General features: G+C 36.5%; 1 protein-coding gene across 6 annotated transcripts in view; it reads left to right on the top strand.

Annotated features, from left to right (window-relative positions):
• BBS4 (Bardet-Biedl syndrome 4) overlaps nucleotides 1-21,723 on the top strand; it is a 71,815-nt gene that overhangs the window by 5,183 nt on the left and 44,909 nt on the right. For 5 of the 6 annotated variants that reach the window (XM_081291785.1, XM_081291784.1, XM_081291787.1 and 2 more), the window contains exon 2: nucleotides 2,834-2,885. In XM_081291785.1, the coding sequence (XP_081147911.1) occupies nucleotides 2,834-2,885 (52 nt within the window). Of the gene's footprint in view, nucleotides 1-2,833; nucleotides 2,886-17,541; nucleotides 17,578-17,952; nucleotides 18,028-21,723 lie in introns of all 6 variants that reach the window. The other variant, XM_081291783.1, reaches the window with a different exon arrangement.

The raw sequence follows: 21,723 nt of genomic DNA, 5'->3' as shown, positions 1-21,723 counted from the left end.
TGGCTTGAGCCACATCCCCAGCCCTCTTTATTTTATTTTTATGTGGTGCTGAGGATGGAACCCAGCACTCCACGCATGCCAGGTGAGCGCACTACTTCTTGAACCACATCCCCAGCCCTTTATGTCTTATTTTAAGACAGTGTCTCGCCAAGTTGCTTAGGGCCTTGCTAAATGGCTGAGGCTGGCTTTGAACTTGCCTTAGCCTTCTGAGCCGCTGAGATTACTGGCATGGGCCACTGCCCCCAGCCAGAAGTTTTTAATTTTAATATAGTTGAATATGGATGAATTTACTTGTGTGTATATATTGTTTTATATAGTAAATAATCCTTCCATACCCTGTTTTTTAAAAGCTTTAAAATTTTTGCCTTTTCTGTTTTAGTCTTTGATCTATTTGAACCAGTTTCTTTCTCCTGATAAATTTTTTTTCCTGAAAGTCTGTTTTGTCTAAGGTTAATATTGGTACTGTGGTTTTCTTTTTGTTTCTATTTTCTTGATGTATCTTTTCCCATCTTTTACTTTGTCTTTATGTTTTAGATGTGTCTTTATAATAACATGCATCTGGATATTTTAACAAACCCTTCTGGGCCTGGGATTGTGGTTCAGCAGGATAGAGCGCTTGCCTAGCACTGGCGGGACCCGGGTTTGACCCTCAGCATCACATAAAAATAAAGGCATTGTGTTGTGTTCATCTACACCTAAAAAATAAATATTAAAAAAAATCCATTCTGATAGAATCTATCCTGGAGAATTTTATCCCCCTTTTTTTTTCTTCCTTCCTTTTTTTCCCCCTTCCCCTCCATTTGTTTATTTATGTTTTTGTGGTGGGGATCCAACCTAAGTTCTCACACATGCCAGGCAAGGGCTAGAGCCCTTATCAGTCCCTCACCTTTTTTTTTTTTTTAAGGTGTAGATGGACACAACACAATGCCTTTATTTTTATGTGGTGCTGAGGATCAACCCAGGTCCCGCCCGTGCTAGGCAAGTTCTCTGCCGCTGAGCCATAATCCAAGCCGAATTATTTCTCTTTCTGAATTATTTCTCTTTCTGCACCTCTCATTCCATTTGTTGTACATTGTTTATGTTGCCTTCCTTTAGTGAGTACCAAAAAAATTTTAAATAGGTGTTTAATTTGAAGTTCACACTTAAATCTGAATAATACAGGGGCCATCAAATGCTTTACTGCTTATTGCCATCTGACAATTTAAGCCATTTGTTGTTTAGTTTTTTGTAGTTCTTGATACTTTTTTTAATTCAGCACCAGAAATTATACTTTGTTTAACAAGATGCTGAAAATAGGGCTGTGGTTGTGGCTCAGTTGTAAGTTATAGCGCACTCATCTGGCTGTGGGGCACTGGGTTTGATTATCAGCACCAAATAATTAATAAACAAATAAATAGAATAGAATAGAAGTGTTGTGTCCGTCTACAACTAAAAAAAAAATATTAAAAAAAAGATGCTGAAAATACTCATATATTTTAGCAGTTCCTTTGCTTATTCCCTTCTTCATTCTGGAATTATTTTCTTGTTTTCCGGTGTTTATCCCTTACAGTTTAGTGAGAGTCTAAAAACTTCAACATTCTGAAAGCCTTTGATCTTGAAAGTTAGTTGTGATGGGTATAAAACTCTAGCTCAGGGATTGGCAAACTTTTTCTGGGTAAAGGGCCAGGTAGTATTTTGGGCTTTGTGGACTATACAATCTGTTATAAACACTGAAGTATATTGTTGTAGTATAAAATAAACCCTACTCAATATATAAACATAGAAGTATGGCTGTGTTCTGATAAAGTTTCGTTTGTAGGCATTGAAATTTGACTTATGGAATTTCCAAATATACTTTTTTCAACCATTTAAAATATAAAAACCACTCTTAGCTTGTGGGTCATATAAAAACACACTGGATTTGATTTGCGGGCATGGTTTGCTAATGTGTGGTCTAGATTAATAGTCATTGTACTTAGTATCTGACATTTGGAGTAATTATTCTTATGATTTATTAGTGTGGTTTCAATTTCCAGTTTTGATTGTAGAGTAGACTGCTGCCAATCTACTTGTCCTTTCTTTGTAGGTTATCTGGTGATATATTTATTCTTGGGCTGCTTTCAAGGTTTTTTGTTTGTTTGTTTGTTTGTTTTGTTTTTTTGAGATGCTAGATATTGAACCCAGGGCCTCATGCTAGGCAAGTGCTCTATCACTGAGCAACATCCCCAACCTTAAGAATTTCTTATTTGTCTCTGGTGCAGTTTCTTGTAATATACCTAAGTGTGGATTTCTTTTTCATTTTACTTGGTCAGGATTTGTTGCGTATCTAGAACTTAAGAATTAAAGTCTCTTATTATATATAGGAAAATTTCTTTTTTTTTTTTTTTTTGCTTATAACATGGCATTTCATGTATAAAACGAAATTGGTATAAGAAAAATCCATTTGAAGATTTTCTACAAAGTTATGGTGTAAGTATTATATCTCCCTCTGAGAATTGAGTTCTAGGCAATTTCTGTGCAGATGACTTTATATGCTTCCTTTTATCAAATAGAGATTACCTTTCTGGTTTGATTACTGAGAAGTATATCAGAAGGAGAATACTAATATGAAGTTTTTTAGAACTTAATACATTAAAAATATTGATGCATATATTATATACCATATTTTTGTATATTATAAATATACATTATAAATATATTTTATAAATAGGCATTATGCATTATAGTTTGGATAGAAAAGGTATAACTTGATATTTAATGAATTATTTGTATGATTGATGAGCTTCTGATTATTCTTGTTATTTGAATATATCCTAAGTGCTTGCTTTAACATAGATAACTTCTTTCATTTCAGAAAATTCAATATTCTGCATCTGCTGAATCTCAAAAACCCAGGCAGAAAAAAGGTCTGTACTAAATTTCATTATATGTGTATATTTGCACAGATTACTCTGTCTTATTGTTTTTTTTATATTCTTTTAAAAATTTTTTTTAAGTTGTTGATAGACCTTTATTTTATTTATTTATTTATATATGGTGCTGAGAATTGAACCCAGTGCCTCACACATGCCAGGCAAGTGTGCTACTACTGAGCTACAGCCCTAGCCCTCTTTTTTATATTCTATATGCATTAGAACCTTTTTAAATATTAGTGTTAGGAAACATCAGTAATAGTGCAAATGTTCTGCCATATATACCTTTTTATATTATGAGTTCACTAGGTATTGTTGATCTGTGAATGTATTTAAATGGAGTTTGATTATTATGTAAGAGTGTGCTCATTTTCTACTTGTGGAAAAAACACTCTGTTAAGTTGTATAGTACATAGTAAAGTAGAGGAAAAAGACAAGGATGAGGGAGTTAGAGAGGAAAAGGGGAAATATTAGGGAATTATACTGACCAAATCATATTATTATATCATGTACATGAATATGTAACAACAAATCCCACAATTATGAATAATTACAGTGCACCAATAAAAATATGGAAAAGAAAAATATTATAGCAAAAAACTAAATTAATTGGCTAATTAAAAAACAAATCAGGCTTCAAATAATCTTATGCATATGTTAAGTAAGTGTGGGATTTTATAAAAATTGAACCTGGACCAAATTATGGTATGTGTAGGTACATATATTTCAAAAATGAATCCTATTATAATTCACCAATAAAGATGTTTTAAAATATTCTAAAAATGTGGAAAGAGAAAAAAATTTCTAAAAATTGCATCTGTACTGAAAAAAAATTAAGTCTGGAAAGCCTAACTAGATGAAGGCCTACATTGAAAAGAGCTACATTTAATAATCTGAGAGAGAGATGATATATATTTTATTAGAGGAACAGAATTACTTCATTTGTTAAGTTTTAACGGTTTAGGAGAGTTTACATCAGGTGTTAGTTGACATTGATGTTTGTTTACCCATGTCTCATAGATTGGTTGCCCTGCTATTTATCAGGCATTAGAGAAACACCTGAACTTGTCTATGGAAAAGGCACTCATTCGTTCATCTATGTATCTACTATTTTTTAGTTAATTAATTCTAAGTGAGAAAACCAAGGCAGAGTGGAAGGGGTATGACTTGCTTAGGTCTTGTCTGTAGTTCTTATCTGAATACATAAATTATAGCTGCCAGACTATCTATCCTTTTGTAGCATGTGCTAACAGTATAAAAGTTAATTTTGTCAATAAACTGTTTAGTTTATTTGGGTCATTTCTATCATTGTTTTATATATATATATAAAAATTTTTTGTTGTTGTTGTTGTTGTTGTTGTTTCTTTTCAATTGGCTTATTAAGGCAGAGGACAGGAGGGGTCTGTGGCAGGCACTAGCATACCAGAGCCATTTCTGTCACTCTTTGGAATTATAATGGAAGTTGTTGGAAAATATGATTGCCTTTCAGAAATGTATTTTGAGAGAGTTTTTCAGGAATATCACTTTCATTGGAAGAGTTATATATCTGTAATTTAGATTATTTGTGAAATTCAGATGTAGTTCTGCCAAGATTGAATGTAATTGCTAATATTCTTTTTTTATTCCAGTGCCAGGGATAGGCTAATATTCTTTATACCATTTCTGGATATGAGAATCATCTTGTTGTGATATGTGTCACTTCATTTAGTCACCAGGGTAATTTGGCCAGTTAAGTGGGGTTAGCATTTATTGTCATTGACTTTTCAGTATTCATTTTTCCTCTGAAGTCAAATCCTATGGTTTGATTGACTCCAGACACAGAAGATACTTGTATACCAGCCAAGAGTTGCCTAGGCTTAATTCAGGTTAATGAGATACTAAGTTTTTTTGCTGCGGGAGGTAGGGGAAAGGGACACATTTGGTATGTAATGCTAAAACCTTTAATAATGCTATGGGGCTTAGTTTGTTTTTTTTTTAAATCAGTTTTTCCTTCCTTCTCCATTGCAGAATAACCACTTTCTGATTTCTGTTATTAAAGTTTAGTTTATTTCTCCTTGAGCCCCTCATACATTTGAGGACTTACCATGTTTTAGGTATTGGGAATACAAAGTTAAAAACAGGGCATGGAATCTTCCCTTAGGAAATTGACAGTCTTCAGGACACATAGAACATAAATAATTACAGTGCAGTATATGTTCCCAATGTCTTTTTTCTGAAGATTAAATATTTCTAGTTGTGACAACTTTTTTTTTAAAAAAAAATATGAGATGTTTATAGTTCCTTTGACTTATGGCCTTCATTCTCTGGCAAAATTTGGTGTCCTTGGAAGTATAGAGTTCAGGACAAAATAGAATATTCCAGGTATAGTGTGAATTGGGCCAAGTGGAATAGCTGGAAGATAATATATTTTTACTTGGATTTTTTTATTTCTGTTAATCCAGCTCAAAGTTGCCTTTTGGTCAGTTATTTCACAAATTTGCAATTTTATTTTATTGCATAGTGCCAGTTTGTCATTCATGTAGAATAATAACAGTATACAAATGATACCTTTGGAGTTGTACAGGTGATATAACACAAGCACCAAAAATGTCTAGGACATAACTTCCTTTAATTTCCACCATTTGGAACCCATAATTTTATCTATTGATATGGGTAATTATACTGGTTGAATTTCTGAATATTATACCAATCAACCTTTTATTTACTAGGGTAAACGCCCACAAGGTCATAATGTATTGACCTTTTTAAATATTGATGGATTCAGTTCACTAATATTCTTTTCTTTCTTTCTTTCTCTTTCTTTTCTTTTCTTTCTTTTCTTTCTTTTTTTTTTTTTTTTGAGAAAAAGGAAAAAGAAGGTTTATTGCTTTGCTAGCAGTGGAGAAACACAGGGGGCTCCTGTCCCAGAGCCTGTAATTCTGACCATCATGGGGAACAGGGGTTCTTCAAAGAGGTGATTCAGAGAAATGAGATTAGGAATGAGAGGTCAGGAAGGAGATGATCAGGGAAAAGATTGGGGAGGAGAAGGGTAGGAAAAACAGGATCTGGGAAAAGAAGATCAGGGAGGAGAAATTTAGGGAAAAGAAGGTTGGGAAAAAGAAAAAAAAGTTTTAAAGCAACAAGGGATATAGTCAAAGCATCAAGTGAACCCCTGTTATATTTCCCCGCTGTCAATTTCTAGCTTCCATTTCTATGGAAAGTGGGCAATGACATCTCCAGGCTATTTCCTGCTGAAAAGACGCAATGAGGGGGGGTCTTTAGAATGAAAGCTTTTTACTTGTTGTTGACATTCTTTCTTCTGGGTTTTAGTTGCATAGTTGACAAGGGTGGAACAGCAACAGAGCAGTAAATGGAAAGAGACATATACAAGGGCAGTGATAAGCAGGGCAGTCAGAATTAGGTAGAGAAGTCCTAGTAAAATAGACTTAATATCTCTTGGTATCCAAGAGAAGAGGCTGGAGAACCAGTCAGTTAGGTCTATCCCCATCCCATCCAAAAGGTATCTGTGGTGGTCAAGGGTCTGTGTTGTAGCCAAGTTGCTCATTGCCTGATCTTTTCAATCCTGGTCTCCACCTGTGAGGAGGTATTACTATAAATGCAGCAAGCTGTATTTGCTATAGCACAAACTCCTCCTTGCTCAGCTAACAGAGAAATACGTAAATTTGAGATGGACAAGGCTGTCTCATTGGCCAGGATGACCAAAGTTGTTGACAGATTTCAGAGGACCCAATGGTGTGCCCCAATTCTCCAACAGGGTGATAAGGTATAACTAAAAAAGTATTCATCACCATCAGGACTTCCACCAGAGATGTGCTGTGCCAGTGGAGTAAAAAAACTTTAGGGAGCTTGCCCACCGAGCTGATTCCTTTAATGAATTAATTGAAAATGGTATCACTAAATTCCCTAGAAAATATTGGGTGGGAGTTGTGAAGTTTCTGAGTCATTCTTTTTTCTTTTCTTTTTTTTTTTTTTTTAGAGAGTGAGAGAGGAGAGGGGGGAGAGAAGAGAATTATTTATTTATTTATTTATTTATTTAAGAGAGAGTGAGAGAGGAGAGAGAGAGAGAGAGAGAGAGAGAGAGAGAGAGAGAGAGAATTTTTAATATTTATTTCTTACTTCTCGGCGGACACAACATCTTTGTTGGTACGTGGTGCTGAGGATCGAACCCGGGCTGCACGCATGCCAGACGAGCGCGCTACCGCTTGAGCCACATTCCCAGCCCAGTTTCTGAGTCATTCAATAGCCCAAGGATAGTTATTAATTTTACAGATGAAAACATTTCCTGCACAGGCACAGAAAACCATTGTTTCTTTAAAGAAATCCAGTAGGTCCCCAATGAGGAAATAATCCCCAACTTTAAAGCCTGTGCGTCCATCAAAGAATGGTCTGGGAAGGATTAATCAGTTACTGCCTGTAATCTTCTCTGGGATATTGGACAATATTTTGTACCACACAAATGTAGTTGTTCCTGAGGAGGTCTCATTTTGAAATTATTCTGGGATTCGTATTCCTCTATGGACCGGGAAAGTGGTGTTAGATGCAATAAGAGGAAAGTGAGGCAAGGAAAATTGAAGGTGGCATTAGAGCAGATAAGTGAAGTTAGCCGATCCCAAAAAAACAAATGCCAAATGTCTTCTCTAATATAAGGGGGTTGACTCAAAATGGGGTAGGGAGGAAGAGCATGGGAAGATGATTATCTCTAGATAGGGAAGAGGGGTGGGAGGGAAAGGGAAGGAGAAGGGGAATTGCAGGGATAGGATTATACAAAATACATGTATGAAGATGTGAATTTGGTGTCAACATATCTTGTATACAGAGATATGATAAATTGTGATATAAAGGTGTATTAAGAATTGTATGGTAATAATAATAATAATAGAGCCCATGTAAAAAGACCATCTCAGCTGGGTAATGAATATTTTGAACACTATACATAATAGTGTGGGCTCTGAGATCCCATGTTGGTGTCCAGTCTCCATCTGAGTAAAATTTGTAACAATATGTACAAAGGTATCAACATGGTCCTTAGAAGATTGGGCTTTTGGAAGGCAGATCTAGTAATCAACTGCCTGAGTTGAGGTAGCCAGGGTCTGTGCTATCCTAACCAAACTGTTGTTCTCTCAGCCTAGAAAGGGAATGGAGATAAGCAAAAACATTAGTAAAGCAGTAAATCTTTCATTATGTTTTCTTAAACAAGTATTTTAGATCCCCTAAGTGTTCTGATGTCCATGCAGGGGACACAGCTTCTTGCAAGTCTCTTGGACACTTTTTCATAGTTCACTAATATTCTTTTTTTTTTTTTAAAGAGAAGGAACATCTGTTAGTATCTTAAAGTAGTAGGTCTTCACCAAATTGCAGATTCTTTTTTTTTTTTAAGAGAGAGTGAGAGAGGAGAGAGAGAGAGAGAATTTTTTTTAAAAAATATTTTTTATTTTTTAGTTTTCGGCGGACACAACATCTTTGTTTTGTATGTGGTGCTGAGGATCGAACCCGGGCTGCATGCATGCCAGGCGAGCGCGCTACCGCTTGAGCCACATCCCCAGCCCTAGAGAGAGAATTTTTAATATTTATTTTTTAGTTCTCGGCGAACACAACATCTTTGCTGGTATGTGGTGCTGAGGATCGAACCCGGGCCGCACGCATGCCAGGCGAGTGCGCTACAGCTTGAGCCACATCCCCAGCCCAGTTCACTAATATTCTGTTAAGGATTTTTATATCTGTATGCATGAAGGATGTTGGTCTGAAGTGTTTTTTCCTTTCTTTTTTTTTTTGCAATGCCTTTATCAATATTTGATATTGAGATTATTCAGGCTTCATAAAATGAATTGGGAACTTATTGTCTCCTCTGTATCATTGAAGATTTTTTTATAGAACTAGTGTCGGTTCACTCTTAAATGTTTTGTAGAATGTTACTGTGAAATAGTCCTAGCCTGGATTTTTCTTTGTTGAAGGATTTGTAAGTACAAATTCAATTCATTTTATTTTATTTTTTTTTTTATTTAAAGATTTCATTTTTAGTTGTAGATAGACAAAATACCTTTATTTTTTAAATGTGATACTGAGGATCAAACCCAATGCCTCACAAATGCTAGGCGAGCATTGTACCACTGAGCCATAACCTCAGCCCCAAATTCAGTTTATTTTGTAGATGTAGAACTACATCTTTAATGTCCTTCAGTGGATGAATGGATAAAAAAAAATGTGGCATTTATACACAATGGAATATTACTCAGCCCTAAAAAGAATAAGATCATGGCATTTTCAGGGAAATGGATGTCATTAGAGAAGATTATACTAAGTGAAGTTAGCCAATCCCAAAAAAACAAATGCCGAATTCTCTGATGTAAGGGGGGGTGACTTAAAATGGGGTAGGGAGGGAGAGCATGGGAGGAAGATTACCTCTAGATAGAGAATAGGGGTGGGAGGGAGAAGGGGAATAGCATGGATGGTGGAAGGAGACCCTCATCATTATACAAAATACATGTATGAAGATGTGAATTTGGTGTCAAGATACCTCATATACAAACAGAGATATGATAAATTGTGGTGTAAAGGTGTATTAAGAATTGTAATGCAAAAAAAATAATAAGAGAGCTCATGTATAATGGCATAATTTGGCATGAACATACTTTATACACAGTTACGAAAAATTGTTCTGTGAATAGATAATTATGATTGTAATACATTCCACTATTGTCATGAATATAAGAAATAAAAATAAATAAATAATTTAAAACCCCAAAATATTTCAGAGAGAGTTTTGGTAATTTTTTCATCTCAGTTATCAGATTTATTGCCATAAATATGAATGTTTATTATACTCATATTTTACTTACTTTGTTTTTAGGATCTGTAGTGATGTTGTTACAGTTTATGATTTTGATAATTTATTTCTTCTCTTTTTTTCTCATTTAGTTTCTAGGTTAAGGATGTTTACATTTTATTGATCTTTTCAAAGAACCAACTTTTGATTTTACTGATTTTTCCCAAATATTCCTGTTTCTGTTTCAATTTCATTGATTACTATTCCTTAATATTTTCTTGTGTTTAATTTTCTTTTCCTTTTTGTAGCTGCTATTCTTCTTCCTCCTTTTATTTCTTCTCATTCTTCAATCTGAAGCATCCTTTAATGTTCATTAAGGTACTTTGTTCAGGGATAGGTTATAGCTAAGTGGTAGAAATCAGACCTAATGTGTTTGAGGCCCAAAGTATGATCATTAGTACTGACCCCCCCCCCCCCAAAAAAAAAAAAAGAAAAAGAAAAAAGAAAGAAAACAAAGGAAGGCACCTATGTTTCCAGAATTCCAGAATTCTAAATTAGATGATGAAAAAATATAATTGTGATTTTTTTAACTTAATTTTGCTTTAATATAACTTTTTTTTTAAGAGAGAATTTTTTAAATATTTATTTATTTATTTATTTTAGTTTTCAGCAGACACAACATCTTTCTTTGTATGTGGTACTGAGGATTGAACCCGGGCCTCACGCGTGCCAGGCGAGCGTGCTACCACTTGAGCCACATCTCCAGCCCCTGTTGTTGTTGTTTTTAAAGCTGAGTATAATGGCACATGCCTATAATCCCAGATACTCAAGATACTCAGGAGACTAAGACATATTTGAGGCCAGCCTGGGAAACTTAGTGAGACCCTATCTTAAAAAGGATTGGGGAGGTAGCTCAGTGGTAGAGCTCTTGCCTAGCATGTGCAAAACTGTAGGTTCAATCTCCAGTACTGGGGAAAAAAACTTAAGTTAAATTTTTAAAAATTTAACACAAAATCAAGTATAGATATTTATGGGTATAGTGTGACATTTCAATATATGTATATATGTGTAATGATCAAATCAGAGAAATTATCTTTTTAATTTCATTATCATTTCTTTTTAATTTTTGTACTAGGGATTGAACTGAAGGGTACTTAACCCCTGAGCCATATCTCCAGTCCTTTTTATTTTTTATTTTGAGATGGGGGTCTCACTGAGTTGCTAAGTCCGGCCTAGAACTTGTGATCCTCCTGTCTTAGCCTTCTGAGTTGCTGGGATTACAAGCATGTGCCACCAGGTCCAGCTAATTATCATTTCTTTATGTTTGGAGCCTTTGGACTCCTTTCTTATAGTTCTTTGTTAAATGTATAATACATTAGTATAAATAATTGTTACTGAGAGATAGAATAGTAGAACTTATTCCTCCTGATTTTGTTTTTATTTATTTATTTTTGGTACTGCGGGTTAAACCTGGGGTGCTTTACTACTGAGCCAACATCCCCAGCCCTTTATATTTTTATTTTGAGGCAGGGTCTAACCAAGTTGCTTAGGGACTACCGAAGTTGCTAAGGCTGGCCTTGAACTTGCAATCCTCCTGCCTCAGCCTCCCACATTGCTAGGATTACAGGCATGTGCCACCAAGCCCAACCCTAATTTGTTTTTTTGGTACTGAGGATTGAACTCAGGGGCACTTAACCACTGAGCCACATCCCCAGCCCTATTTTATATTTTATTTAGAGACAGGGTCTCACTGAGTTGCTTAGTGCCTTGCTTTCCCTGAAGCTGGCTTTGAACTCTCGATCCTCCTCCTCAGTCACCTGAGCTGCTGGGATTATGGGTGTGTGCCTCCATGCCCAGCCCCAACCCTAACTTTTATTTTGATGTTCGGTTTTGCAATTTCTTATGGCAGAAACTTTGAGATCTTCTTTTCTAAGCAGTTAGTGCTATATATTTCTCTCTAAGCATTGCTTAACTGCTTCATGCACATTTCATATGTTGTTTTTAAACTTTTATACAGGTCTGAATATTTAAAAATTTTTCTTTGTGACTTTTCCTTTGGCACATGCACTACTAAATTTGGCTAAGGTTGGTGTTGTAGTAGAGTGCTTGCCTAGCATGTGTAAGGCACTGGGTTCGATCCTCAGCACCACATAAAAAAATAAAATAAAATTAAGATATTGTGTCCACCTACAACTAATATATATATATATATATATATATATATATATATATATATATATTTTTTTTTTTTTTTTTTTTTTTTAAGAAAGCTAGGTGCAGTGGTTTACGCCTGTAATCCCATTGGCTTCAGAGGCTGATGCAGGAGGATCTTGAGTTGAAAGCCAGCCTCAGCAACTTAGCAAGGCCCTAAGCAACTTAGCAAGACCCTGTCTTTAAAGAAAATATACAAAAGGGCTGGGGATGTGGCTCACTGGTAAAGTACCCTTCTATCCCTTGTACCAAAAAAAAAAAAAAGAGAAATGTATTATTTAATTTCCTTTTATTTGTGGATTTTCCAGATATGCTTTTATTATTAGCTTATAGTTTAATTCTGTTGTGGGTGGAGAAGATTCTTTTTATGGCTTGTAGTATGGCCCACAATATAGCCAGAGTTGATGAATGTTCCACATGACTTTAAAAGAATGTTTATTTTTGCTGGGTGTGGTGGTGCACGCCTGTAAACCCAGCATCTCGGGAGGCTGACCCAGGAGGATCGCGAGTTCAAAGCTAGCCTCAGCAATGGCAAGGTGCTTAGCAACTCAGTGAGACCCATCGATAAATAAAATGGGAATGTGACTCAGAGGCCAAGTGCCCCTGAGTTTAGTCCCCAGTGTCTCCCCTGCCCTCCCCAAAAAGAATGTTTAATGTTTATTTTGCTTTTATTGGATGAAGTATTTTATGTCAATTGGGTCAAATTGATTGGTTGTGTTTTATATACTTATAGTTATTAATGTTTTTATATAGATACTACCTTTCACAGATGTAATTATAGATTTGTCTTTTTCTACTTTCAGTCTTATCAGTGTTTGCTTTGTGTATGGTAAATCATTAAAATACATTCAGGACTGTTGGACTTCTTGGTGCATTGACCCTCTTATTATTTAATATCCCTCTCTAATCCCTCACAATTCTAGCTTGTCTGATAATAAAGCTATGCCACTTTTGTTTTGACTACTGTTTGCATGATAATCAGTGTGTATAGTTTACAAACAATAAATTTCACTTTTTTTTTTCCCCTTTTGGGACTGTGGATCAAACCCAGGGAGGGACTCATATATGCTAGACAATATATGCTACCACTGGTCTACATCCTCCGACCCAATTCATCTTTTTTAGTACAAGGTTCTGGAAGTTTGGACAAATGAAAATAGTCATGTAACCATCACCCCACCACCACCACAATCAAGATATAAAAGTTTAGCCTGGAACTGTTGCACATACTTGTAATCCCAGCTATTTGAGAGGCTGAAGCAGGATGATTGGAAGTTTGAGGCCAGCCTAAACAATTTAGTGATGTCCCAAGCATCAAAATAAAAAATTAGAAAAGCTAAGATGTGGCTCATTGGTAAGTACCTCTGGGTTCAATCACCCCCTGCCCTCCAAAAAAGATAAAAGTTTAATCACGTGCCCCAATCCCTGAAATTCACCTTGACTTTGTAGTAAACTATTTCCACTCCCAGTTGCCAGCAATCATTGATCTAATTTTTACTTCCAATGGTTCTGCCTTTTCTAGAATGCCTGATAAACAGAATCATATATAACCTTTTGCATATCTTTTAAAGCCTGATATGATATTTTTGAGATTTATTCATTGGTTGTATGTTTGAGTTTCTTTTTATTAATGAGTAGTATTCACCTGTAAGCATATTTCACAGTTTATTCAGTTGAAATTTGTGGCTACTACAAATAAAGCTTCTATGGGCTGGGGTTGTGACTTAGTGGTAGAGCGCTCGCCTCACATGTGTGAAGCACTGGGTCAGTCCTCAGCACCACATAAAAGTAAATTAATTAAATAAAGGTATCATGTTCATCTATGACTAAAAAAATATTGGAAAAAAAACATCAAACAAATAAAGCTCCTATGCTTACTTTCTAGGTAAGCATTCACCTAGAAAGTTTTGTGTGAACATAAGTTCTCCTTTCACTTCTATACTTACCTTGGAATTGGATTGCTAGATAGTATTGTGAGCATGTATTTAATGTTATTAGAAATTGTCAAACTTTTTCCAAAGTAGTTATACCACTTTGTATTTCTTCCTGCAATATATAAGAGTTCTGCTTTCTCAACATCCTTATTAGCACATTGTATTGTCAGCAATTTTATTGTTGTTCTGAAGGCTTGTTGTGTTATGCAGGCTGATATCAAACTTCTAGGCTCAAGAGATTCTTCTGCCTTAGCTGCCTGAGTGCTGTGACTTCAGGCAGTAGCCCCTACTCCTGGTGGGAGGGAGGGTGGAATGAGTGTCAGTATTTTTTAAAAAGCCATTCTAGTGAATATAAAACAATGTCTCCTTGTTTTAATAGGCATTCTCTTAATTGACGTTGAACATCTTGTCATATGCTTATCTGCAAGTTTTATATCTTCAGTGAAGAGTCAAAATCATTTGCCCAGTTAAAAAAAAAAATTGGAGCCAGTTGTGATGGGGTGTGCTTTGGAAACTGAGGTGGGAGGATTGTTTGAGGAGAGCCTGGGTAATACAGCAAGACCCTATCTCAAAAAAAAAAAAAAAAAAAAAAAAAAGAAGGAGGGAGTTGTTTTCTTAATATTAAATATTCAGAGTTCTTTATATATTCTGGAAATATATTATTTTCATCTTTTGAGATAAGTGATTTACATATATTTCATCATAGTCTATGGCTTTTTTTCCACTATTTTTCAAAGAACAGATGTTTTGAGTTTTGATGGAAGGCATTTACTAGTTTTTTCTTTTATAAATCATGCTTTTAGCATAATATCTAAGAAATGTTTGCCTACCACAAGTCATAAGATTGTCTCATGTTTTCTTCTAGAAATTTAATCGTTCTATACTTTATATTTAAGTCTAATACCCATTTTTTATTTTATTTTTGTATGACCCATTTTGAGTTAATTTTTGTATATGGTGTGTAGTGTACATTGAGGTTTCCTTTTGTTGTACTCTTATAACACTAATAAAAAGAGTATCCTTTCTTCATCAATTTGACTTAATAGCCTTGTTGAAAATCAGTTGACCATATAATTGTGGATTTATTTTTATACTTTTTATAACTTCCATTGTATGTTTATGTTTACCTATTTGTAAAAAATCTACTGATTATAGGACATTTAAGTGTTGAAATCAGGTATTATTTTTTCCATTTTAAAAATTGTTTTTGCTATTCTAATTTGCCTTTTATATCACTCTTTAGAATCACCTTTTTGATTTCTATATTGCAGCCTCTGAAACTTTTGTAACAATTGTATAGATCAATTTGGGGAGAATTGGCATCTTAACAATACTTGGTTTTTAAGTTCATGAACATAATATCTCTCTTAATTGATGTAAATTTACTTTGACTTATTTCATCAGCATTTTGTAGTTTTCAACAGTGATTGTGCACATAGTTTTGTTAGATTTATATATAGCTCATGTCTGGCTGGGCACAATTCAGGAGCCACTTGTCAAGCAGGAACGAACTTTATTTTTAGCACCCACGTGGGTCCACAGGAGCTCTCCAGGAATTCCACGGGAGCCCAACCGCAACCACCAGCACTTCTGGCCAGCACTCCACCCGAACTTCCAGGTCATTTTCGGCTCTTGAGGCAGACTTCTGGGTCATGTGGGCGGAGCCAAAAGAGTCCCTCAATGAACAACTCCGTGTTCTGAAAGGGCGGGGAAACAGCCCAATGAGCATCACCACAGAGGAGCCAATCAGCTGGAAGTTTGCTGGGGCTGCTTCGGCTGCAGCTTTCAACATCTCCTCCTCTCTGTTTAATTAAACAACAAGCATGTGGCTTAGGGACCATGCCTGTCTTAGGTTGTCCAATACTATATATGGTCCTTACCCGTCATCAGATGAGCTGACCTCAAGGCATCAGCCTCCGGTCTTAGGTTGGTACCATTGCAATTGGATCTTACCCGTCATTGACTACCGGTCCAGCATACAGCCACACCTGTGGATAGGCCTTTGTACTAGTGGGAGGGTGAGGTTCTTTGCCTCACCTCTGTTGGCCCCCAAATTTTAGCTGAACAACCATCACAAGCAGAAGGGAGGAGGATACAAAATGCCACGACACCAAGCCAATTGATGGCTCCTTTTGGAAAAATTGTACCACTGATGACATCATCAGCAAAAATACCCCGGCACTACCACAAGTCGCTGCACCTATAGATAGTTCACAATGCATACAAGTGATACATAGTCCAGGCAAGTTCTGCAAGCAGTTGAAAGCAGCGGAATCCATTAATAGCAGAAGATATAGTTTGGTTTTATCTTTGTCTTCACTGGCACTGGGATGAAGATAGGAATTCTGGCAATGATGGCTAAAAAAAAATTATGTAACATTCCAGCAGGCACTAAAAGAAAGCAATCTCTCTGGAATCCAAATCGGCTGCTGTTCTCCCTGTGGAAACACACAAACAGACCCCCGACTCGATACATATACCTTTCCACAGCACTAAGCCCTGATGAATCCAAATTTTAAAAGTTTAGAGTAAAAAGGGTTATTTTAAGTTTATCTTTGGGGGATATATACCCCTTCCCAGTTCCCTCTTTTTGTTTTAATAAGTACATTTTAATAGTTTGATGAGCTCTTTCAACTATGCCTTGTCCCTGTGGATTGTATGGGATTTCTGTTATATGAGTAATGCCAAATGATGAGCAAAATTGTTTAAAAGAGGTAGAAGTATAACCAGGGCCATTATCTGTTTTTAACTGTTTTGGAACGCCCACAGTGGCAAAATTTTGTAAGCAATGAGCTATAATATCTTTAGTTTTTTCTCTGGCATGAAGGGAGCCCATCAAAAATCTGGAAGAAGTATCAACCGTAGCATGTAAATATTTTAATTTTCTAAATTCTGGCAAGTGTGTGACGTCCATCTGCCAAATATGGTTAGGTATCAGTCCTCTAGGATTGACTCCAAGGTTAACTTGTGGTAAAAAGGTCACACAATTTTGACATTGTTTTATTATTTGTCTAGCTTGTTCCTTAGTTATTTTAAAATGCTTTTTTAAAGTATTTGCATCGACATGGAAGGATTTATGAAAATTTGTAGCTTCTGGGCTGGGGATGTGGCTCAAGCGGTAGCGCGCTCGCCTGGCATGCGTGCGGCCCGGGTTCGATCTTCAGCACCACATACAAACAAAGATGTTGTGTCCGCCGAGAACTAAAAAATAAATATTAAAATTCTCTCTCTCTCTCTCTCCCTCTCTCACTCTCTCTTTAAAAAAAAAAAAGAAAGAAAGAAAATTTGTAGCTTCTGCTAGCGTAGAAAAAATATATATGTCATGTGTAGTTTTATCTGCTAAATCATTGCCCAAACTAAGGGCTCCAGGCAATCCTGTATGTGCCCTGATATGTCCTATAAAGAATGGATCTTTTCTGTCCCAGATTAGACTTTGTATAGTGGAAAACAAAGAGAAAAACAGTAGAGGAAGGGGAAATCCTACCAGCATCTTCAAGGGATACTATAGCATTAATTATATACTGACTATCAGAAAATAAATTAAATACAGAATCTTTAAACATCACAAAAGCTTGTAATACTGCATTAAGCTCTACCTTTTGAGCTGATTGTTTGGGTACTAAAAATGTAAAAGTTTGATCAGGGGTAACGACTGCTGCTGTACCATTATTTAACCCATCAGTGAATATATTTGGAGCATTCATGATAGGTGTTTTTCTTGTCATTTTTGGAAAAACTACAGGATGCGAAGACCAAAAAGACAACAAAGGATTAGATGGTAAGTGGTTATCAAATGAAACATTAGATTTGCACATGATTATTGCCCAAGTATTTAACTCGTTAGCTAACTCATCAATTTGATCCATTGTATATGGAGTAATAATTTTATTGGGAGAAATTCCAAACACTCCCTTTGCTGCTTTTATTCCTCTGAGTATTAATTGTCCTACAGCCTCAGGATACCTAGTAAGAATAGTGTTAGGAGAATAAGATAAATGTATCCATAATAATGGGCCTTCTTGCCAAAATACTCCTATAGGAATATTTTTTATTGGTAGTACAATAAATAATAAAGGCAAACTTATATCAATTCTACCCAAATGCATATTTTCCATATATGTTTCAATGATTTTTAATGTCTTTCTTGCTTCAGGCGTTAATATGCGGCATGAATTTGGATCTGATGGACCTTTTAGGATATCAAATAAAGGTCCCAACTCTCCTGTTGGTATGCCAAGATAAGGCCTTATCCAATTTATGTCTCCTGATAACTTTTTTTTTTTTTTTTTTTTTTTAAAAGTGGAAGGCAGGGATGGAAATGTGTTTTTTTTTTTTTTTTTTTTTTAAGAAAGAGTGAGAGGAGAGAGAGAGAGAGAGAGAGAGAGATCGAACCTGAGGATCGAACCTGGGCCGCACGCATCCCAGGCGAGCGCGCTACCGCTTGAGCCACATCCCCAGCCCTCTCCTGATAACTTTTGAAAGTCGTTAAGTGATTTGAGTTGATCTACTTGTATTTGAATTTTTGGTGGACGGACCATGGTTGAGGATAATAGAACTCCTAAATAATTAATTGGAAAATTTAATTGTACTTTGTCTATTGCTATCTCTAGATTATAATTTTTAATAAGTTTGTAAGTGTGGCATAACATTCTAGCAATGTGTTTTTATCTTTGTGTGCTAATAATACATCATCCATATAGTGAAATATTTGTAGTTCAGGATTTTGATTTCTAAGTGGCTGGATTACTTTGTTAACATAAATTTGACACATAGTTGGGCTGTTAGCCATCCCTTGAGGGAGTACTTTCCATTCATATCTCTGATCAGGACCTTCATGATTCAGCACAGGGATAGTAAATGCAAAACGTGGACTATCCTCAGGATGAATTGAAATTGAAAAAAAGCAATCTTTAATATCTATAACTAAAACACACCAGGTTTTTGGCAAAGCAGACAATTGGGGAATCCCCGATTGAGCAGGTCCCATAATAACCATCTCATTTTTAATGGTTCTTAAATCTTGCAATAATTTCCATTTACCAGATTTCTTTTTGATGACAAAAATGGGAGTATTATGGGGAGATACAGAAGGTTGTATATGTCCCTCTGCTAATTGTTGTTTGACCAGTTCATGGGCTGCTTGTACCTTTTCTTTAGTCAGGGGCCACTGAGGAACCCATACTGGTTTTTCTGATTTCCGAGTAATTTTTATTGTCTCAGTGACCCCTCCTGAATCCATGTCTATCTATTTCTTGATCTATTTGTATTGGTGCCACTATACTTTGTCCTTTTTCTTCCAATCCTTTTCCTTTCCTAAAACCTTGTCTAGCCATAATAGTGGGCGTATTTGAATTGATGTTATTTGTTAATGTTAGTCCTAATTGATGTAGGACATCTCGTCCCCGTAAATTTATAGGAAGATGATCCAATACATATGGCTGTATAGTTCCCTTACATCCTTCAGGATCCTTCCAATCTAGTACCATCACACTTCTATGGGGATTAGTCACCACTCCTAAGCCTTGAAACGTTTGAGTGGCTTGTTGTAACGGCAAATGTTTTGGCCATCCTTGATGAGAGATGATGCTAAGGTCTGCACCCGTATCCAGTAGCCCATTAAATTGATGTCCTTGAATATTTAGTTTTAGCATGGATCGAGAATCTAAATTTAAAGAAAGCATAGCCCAATCTACACCTGTGGAGCCTAATGCCCTGGAACCTCTTTCTACAGTACGACTGGAAAATTTATCATGTAGGCTGGGTATTATTAATAACTGTGCTATTCTATCTCCTGGTGAAATTACTGATATAACCCTTGGAGAACTGGCTCTAATTTTTATTTCACCTTCATAATTGGGATCAATTACCCCAGGACTTATATCATAAGTCCTTTTAGAGTAGAAGAACTGCGTCCCAATAATAAGCCTACTATTCCTTTGGGAAGAGGCCCTTTTACCCCTGTGGGAATGATTTGAACTCCCATCTCGAAGTTAGTACTGCTCTGGCAGACGCGCAGATGTTCAATCCTGTGCTCCCTCTGGTTTGTCTAGTGAGGGATCTAAGATAATGTGTCCTGGGCACTACCCTGATGGTGTTGCTGGGTTCCTCCAGTGCCCTGTATATTTGTGGTCATGGGCCCCGGAGCATTGGGCCCCCCTGTCCGTTTTTTGGCAATGGAGCCCAATGCCATTCTCCATGTTATCATCGGTAACACTTGATCCTTGTCCGTTTTTTGATAACGGAGTACCCTCTGTGGTGGTTTGAGAATGGCATTCATTAGCCCAGTGTCTCCCTCTACGGCATCGTGGGCAAATACCCAGTATTCTACCCCTTTGATACCTAGTTTTGTTAAACCCTCCTCCTATGGGGCAATTCCTTTTAAAATGTCCTGTTTGTTCACAATTGTAGCATGTTTTTGGCCTGGCCTCTAAAGCCTGTTGTACTGCAGCTGCCAAGACTTACCCTTGTTCATTAATGTCTCTACATAATTTAAATTTCCATGTTTCCATGGTCTAATGGCCTCCTTGCACCATCTGTTCGCTTCTTCATAGGCTAGCTGTTTAATTAATGGCATTGCTTGTTCTGTATCCCCAAAAACTCTGGTAGCTGTTTGAATAAGCCTATCTACAAATTCAGCGTAAGGTTCATTAGCTCCTTGTATTACCTTAGATAATTGACCTTGTAAATCTCCATGTCCTTGTAAAGTCTTCCATGCCCTAACCGCATCTGCAGCAATTTGTGAATATATGGCAGGATCATATCCAATTTGTTGCTGCTGACCCTCATAAGGTCCCTTTCCTAACAACATATCTAGATTTCTCTGAGGATAACTGGCTGCTGCATTTCGCCTAGGCGTCTCCGTGCAAAATTTCTCATTGGCAACCTTCCATAACAGGTATTGTCCTTCATTTAGCACAGCTTTACACATACTAGTCTAATCTGCTGGCGTCATGTTCAAATTGGTAATGGATTCGACCATGCTTACAGTGAAGGGTTCATGAGGACCGTAGGTTGTTACAGCCTCTTTTAGCTGCTTCACTGTTTTGAATTCTAAAGCATGGTGAATTCGCTGCCCTCCTGCCTGCTCAAATACAGGGCATGCTAATTTTTGAGGTCCTGTCTCAGGATCCCATCTATCAACTATGGGGGTTGGGTCCTCCCAGCATATGTGGTCTCTATAGGTGGAGCTGTTGGTTGGACACTTACGCCCTCTGGTGATAGAAAGGTGTTAGTAGCAGTCTCCTGTTGTATCTTTTCCCCTGATGGCTTTTTCTGCTCTAAACTTTCTTCCCCTTTCTGACTATCTCGAGAGGCCTCCTCTTTTACTTGATCTAAAATGTCTTCTCCTTGACTAAGTAAACAAGATTGTACCAATGTTTATAACAATAATGTGCCAACTGGCAGAGTTCCTGGGCTTTCCTTTTCTATCCTTTTAAAATCTTCAACATATGCCCTAATTGTTCTTGATTTTACTGGGGTGCCACCTTCCTCTAACAATTTACTTAACATTTTTTCGGTTTGTTTTTTACTAATTTTTAATTCCATATTTCCATGACGAAGATATCCCTCACTAAGATAATGCAAAAGAAAACTGAAACAAAAATGGAACAAAAATTGATTATATCAGCCTTTCTATCCTCCTGAAATGTCCATCCGTCCTTTCTCCCTATCTGTTCCTCAGACGCAAATAGTTTTTCCTCATATGTGAGCGGTTTTTCTTTTGTCTCACCCGTCTCCAGGGACAGTCAACTTAAAACAAAAGTGAAACAAAACGAAAGAAGAATCTTAAAATGGCTACCCATCCTCTAGTCCCCTCAGGGGCAAGCAGTTTACCTTATTACTTACCCTCAGTCGTTCCCCATACGGGCCACCAAATGCCGCAGTCTGGCTGGGCAGAATTCACGAGCCACTTGTGAAGCAGGAA

The sequence above is a fragment of the Spermophilus citellus genome, assembly GCF_964194105.1.
Source record: "Spermophilus citellus genome assembly, chromosome: 4".
NCBI classification, from domain to species: Eukaryota; Metazoa; Chordata; class Mammalia; order Rodentia; family Sciuridae; genus Spermophilus; species Spermophilus citellus.
Note: the sequence above shows the minus strand (reverse complement) of the source record. Positions and strands in the feature narration are given on the sequence as shown.